A 3,252-nucleotide genomic window follows, 5' to 3' on the forward strand; every position below is an offset into this window, starting at 1 on the left:
ACTACAAAATACACAAAATTAAATACTTATCACAGTTAAGATGAGGGTATGGTTAAACTACAAAATACACAAAATTAAATACTTATCACAGTTAAGATGAGGGTATGGTTAAACTACAAAATACACAAAATTAAATACTTATCACTGTTAAGATGTGGGTATGGTTAAATGTTACAAACATACCTTTAAGACTGGCCGGATCACTTCCTACACAAATGGCAGCATGCATAGGGAAGAACATGACACTAAATATTACTCCCATTAACACTTATGAAACTGTCTGAATAAAAAATATATCATAAAATCAAAACTGTCCATGGAAGTCCAAATCAAAATATTAAATCAACTGATGTTGACCACTGTAGTTAATTCTAGGTTTGTGTTAGTAATACTTGGATAAATACAGACTTTTTAATTTAAAAATTGTTGAATTTACTTTTGTTTGAAGACAATGTTATCTCAGAAAGTTTAATAAAATCTTCTAAAAATAAAACATTTTTTTGTAGTCCCATATTACAACATGGTAAGAAATATGTGTACGTGTAGGAATATCGCAAAACTACAAAACAATTTTGTAAAAACAAATACAATAAGATAATACAGCTAATAATAATAATATACTTATAGTTGTACTAAAATACTGTATAAACATTTAAAATTATTTTAATATTTCAAGGTTAACATTAACTTTCCGTAAATTGTTGTCCAGAAAAATGTTTTCAAAAAACAATTATGTTGAAATACACTCACATCTGTCACCATAATTATGTTAAAATACACTCACATCTGTCACCATAATTATGTTGAAATACACTCGCATCTGTCACCATAATTATGTTGAAATACACTCACATCTGTCACCATAATTATGTTGAAATACACTCGCATATGTCACCATAATTATGGTGAAATACACTCGCATATGTCACCATAATTATGTTGAAATACACTCGCATATGTCACCATAATTATGGTGAAATACACTCGCATATGTCACCATAATTATGTTGAAATACACTCGCATATGTCACCATAATTATGTTGAAATACACTCACATCTGTCACCATAATTATGGTGAAATACACTCACATCTGTCACCATATTATGTTGTTCTACTTCTTGTTTTATTTCTGAAGTCTGGTTAGAGCGTTCTACTTCTTGTTTTATTTCTGAAGTCTGATTAGAGCGTTCTACTTCTTGTTCTATTTCTGAAGTCTGGTTAGAGTGTTCTACTTCTTATTTTATTTCTGAAGTCTGGTTAGTGTGTTCTACTTGTTGTTCTATTTCTGAAGGCTGGTTAGTGTGTTCTGTTATGTCACCATAATTATGTTGAAATACACTCACATCTGCATAACCCAATAAACAAGTTTATGTGAAAAAGATTTAAGCTTAAGTAGCATAAAGGTTTTGGTAAAATAAGATGTTATGAAATGTAGAAATCTGAACAGTGTTAAATAAAATCAGATGAATTTCAACACTAAACATATGTCTAAAAATGTAATTTTTCCATTTCTTGTCAGCAAAGTCAATGATACCACATCAATCATCCACACAGACATTTTCTATTTTAAGAAAAACAAAATATACAACCTCTCTCAATATCATTTTTTCTTATTTCTAATTAAACAAAAACCATAACGATGCCTGATTACCCAAACTTACCCCATGAATGCTATGAATTATCAAAGTGTTGTCGTCAATCATACTAGGACTCTCGACTTTCTTTTTACTGTCAAAGTTCTGTAGATCTGTATCTACCAAAGTTTCATCTGAACCTAAGGCAAATACAGTAAGACCAACCAGAAATTAAAACTTATAACAAAATGTGTTGATAGAAATAAACATATTTCAACATAGTACCACTACCAATGTTACTAATGTTTGATATTTATTGCCAAAGTCACATCTGTTACCATTTCACAGATAATAAACAAGAATACAAAAACAGTTTAAACCAAAAATCTATGGTTGAAAAGAAAGAAGAGTATGTCAACCGATCTAGGTCTTTCACATCCAATCCAATACGAGGGCTCATCAGGCCAACTGGGATGTGACAGATGTAGTAATGTTTCAGGCATCACTATACGTATCATTATGCCTAATTAGAAAACAATAATGGGTTTTAGGAACAGAAACAATTGATACCTTCTAAGCCTTTTGAAGCTCTAAATGTAGTAGTGGTGATTACAGTCCCTCCTTGCGTTATCCTGCTGTTACTTTCGATAAGTTCTTTTGGCTTTTCTGAAGTATCACCGATCACCGGCACTTCTGCTCCATCCATAAACAGGAACTGAATTTGTACAATTTAGAACGTAAGACGAAAATATCCTGTATGTATTATATGATCAAAATTAACTGTTAACCTTATGTTTTCTTAACTGTAATGCACATAAGTACAACCATTTCTATACTCCAGAAGAAAATCTCTATAAAGCTGCACCAGAAATGTTAACATTAAAATACTAGGAAGTATTCAACTTAATAACAAGTAAACATTTATCAATCTGACAATCCCTTCAATTTATGCATGTTGCCTTTATAACAAAAACAAGTTTATAAAGAACAGACAAGTAGTAATAAATGTTAAAGTGCAGTATTCCAAAACCTACTTTTTTCGTTTGTCTAAGTACAAACATTTGTGACCACAAATTTGCTATTATTTCCTTTAACTTATTTATAATTAATGGCAATTATATTTTGTCTCTCAGTGAAAACTTTGAACACAGTTAAAAGTTCTATAATGTGAAAAAGTAGATTCAACTAACCTCCACTGTTAAGGAGCCCGTTACAGCATCATTACCTATTGGTTGAGACTGAAGAGGAATGATCAGCTTCTGGCTTGGTTTATTCATTAGCTCTTTCACACCTATTATTCCAAGGCCAAGAAATCGTTCTGTTGCTAAAATAAATAAAAAAACAGAAAAATGATTGTAGATGCATTTCAGAATTCCATAAGCTGATAATAAAATTTTTTAACCCATTCGCTGTGGCTGGGACAAATGTTTTCTAAAGTCAGTGCTGTTCACACCTTCCTCTGCTGGGTCCAGGTTCATCATCTTCATTATCATCACTAGATGGAGAGCTATCATCCTCTCGTCACACTATTCATTGTCATGCATTTGAATACTGCTTGAGGTACTTTCACTATCTCTAACCTATCTGAGCATATATAAATAGTAATTAGGGTTGCTGCTCTTGCGATGCAGGCAGTTGTCGTACCTTCCACTTAGGCATCTTGTTGGTTACTGAAG

General features: G+C 31.7%; 1 protein-coding gene across 1 annotated transcript in view; it reads right to left on the minus strand.

Annotated features, from left to right (window-relative positions):
• Positions 1-96: 96 nt before the first annotated feature.
• LOC106476942 (C2 domain-containing protein 2-like) overlaps positions 97-3,252 on the minus strand; it is a gene marked incomplete at its 5' end in the record, with an annotated part of 12,038 nt that continues 8,882 nt past the window's right edge. Inside the window, 4 exons of the mRNA XM_022380676.1 lie at positions 97-207; positions 1,664-1,776; positions 2,147-2,291; positions 2,767-2,900. Of these exons, the coding sequence (XP_022236384.1) occupies positions 172-207; positions 1,664-1,776; positions 2,147-2,291; positions 2,767-2,900 (428 nt within the window). The remainder of the gene's footprint in view (positions 208-1,663; positions 1,777-2,146; positions 2,292-2,766; positions 2,901-3,252) is intronic.

Source organism: Limulus polyphemus, unplaced genomic scaffold, assembly GCF_000517525.1.
Source record: "Limulus polyphemus unplaced genomic scaffold, Limulus_polyphemus-2.1.2 Scaffold12207, whole genome shotgun sequence".
In the NCBI taxonomy this organism is placed as follows: Eukaryota; Metazoa; Arthropoda; class Merostomata; order Xiphosura; family Limulidae; genus Limulus; species Limulus polyphemus.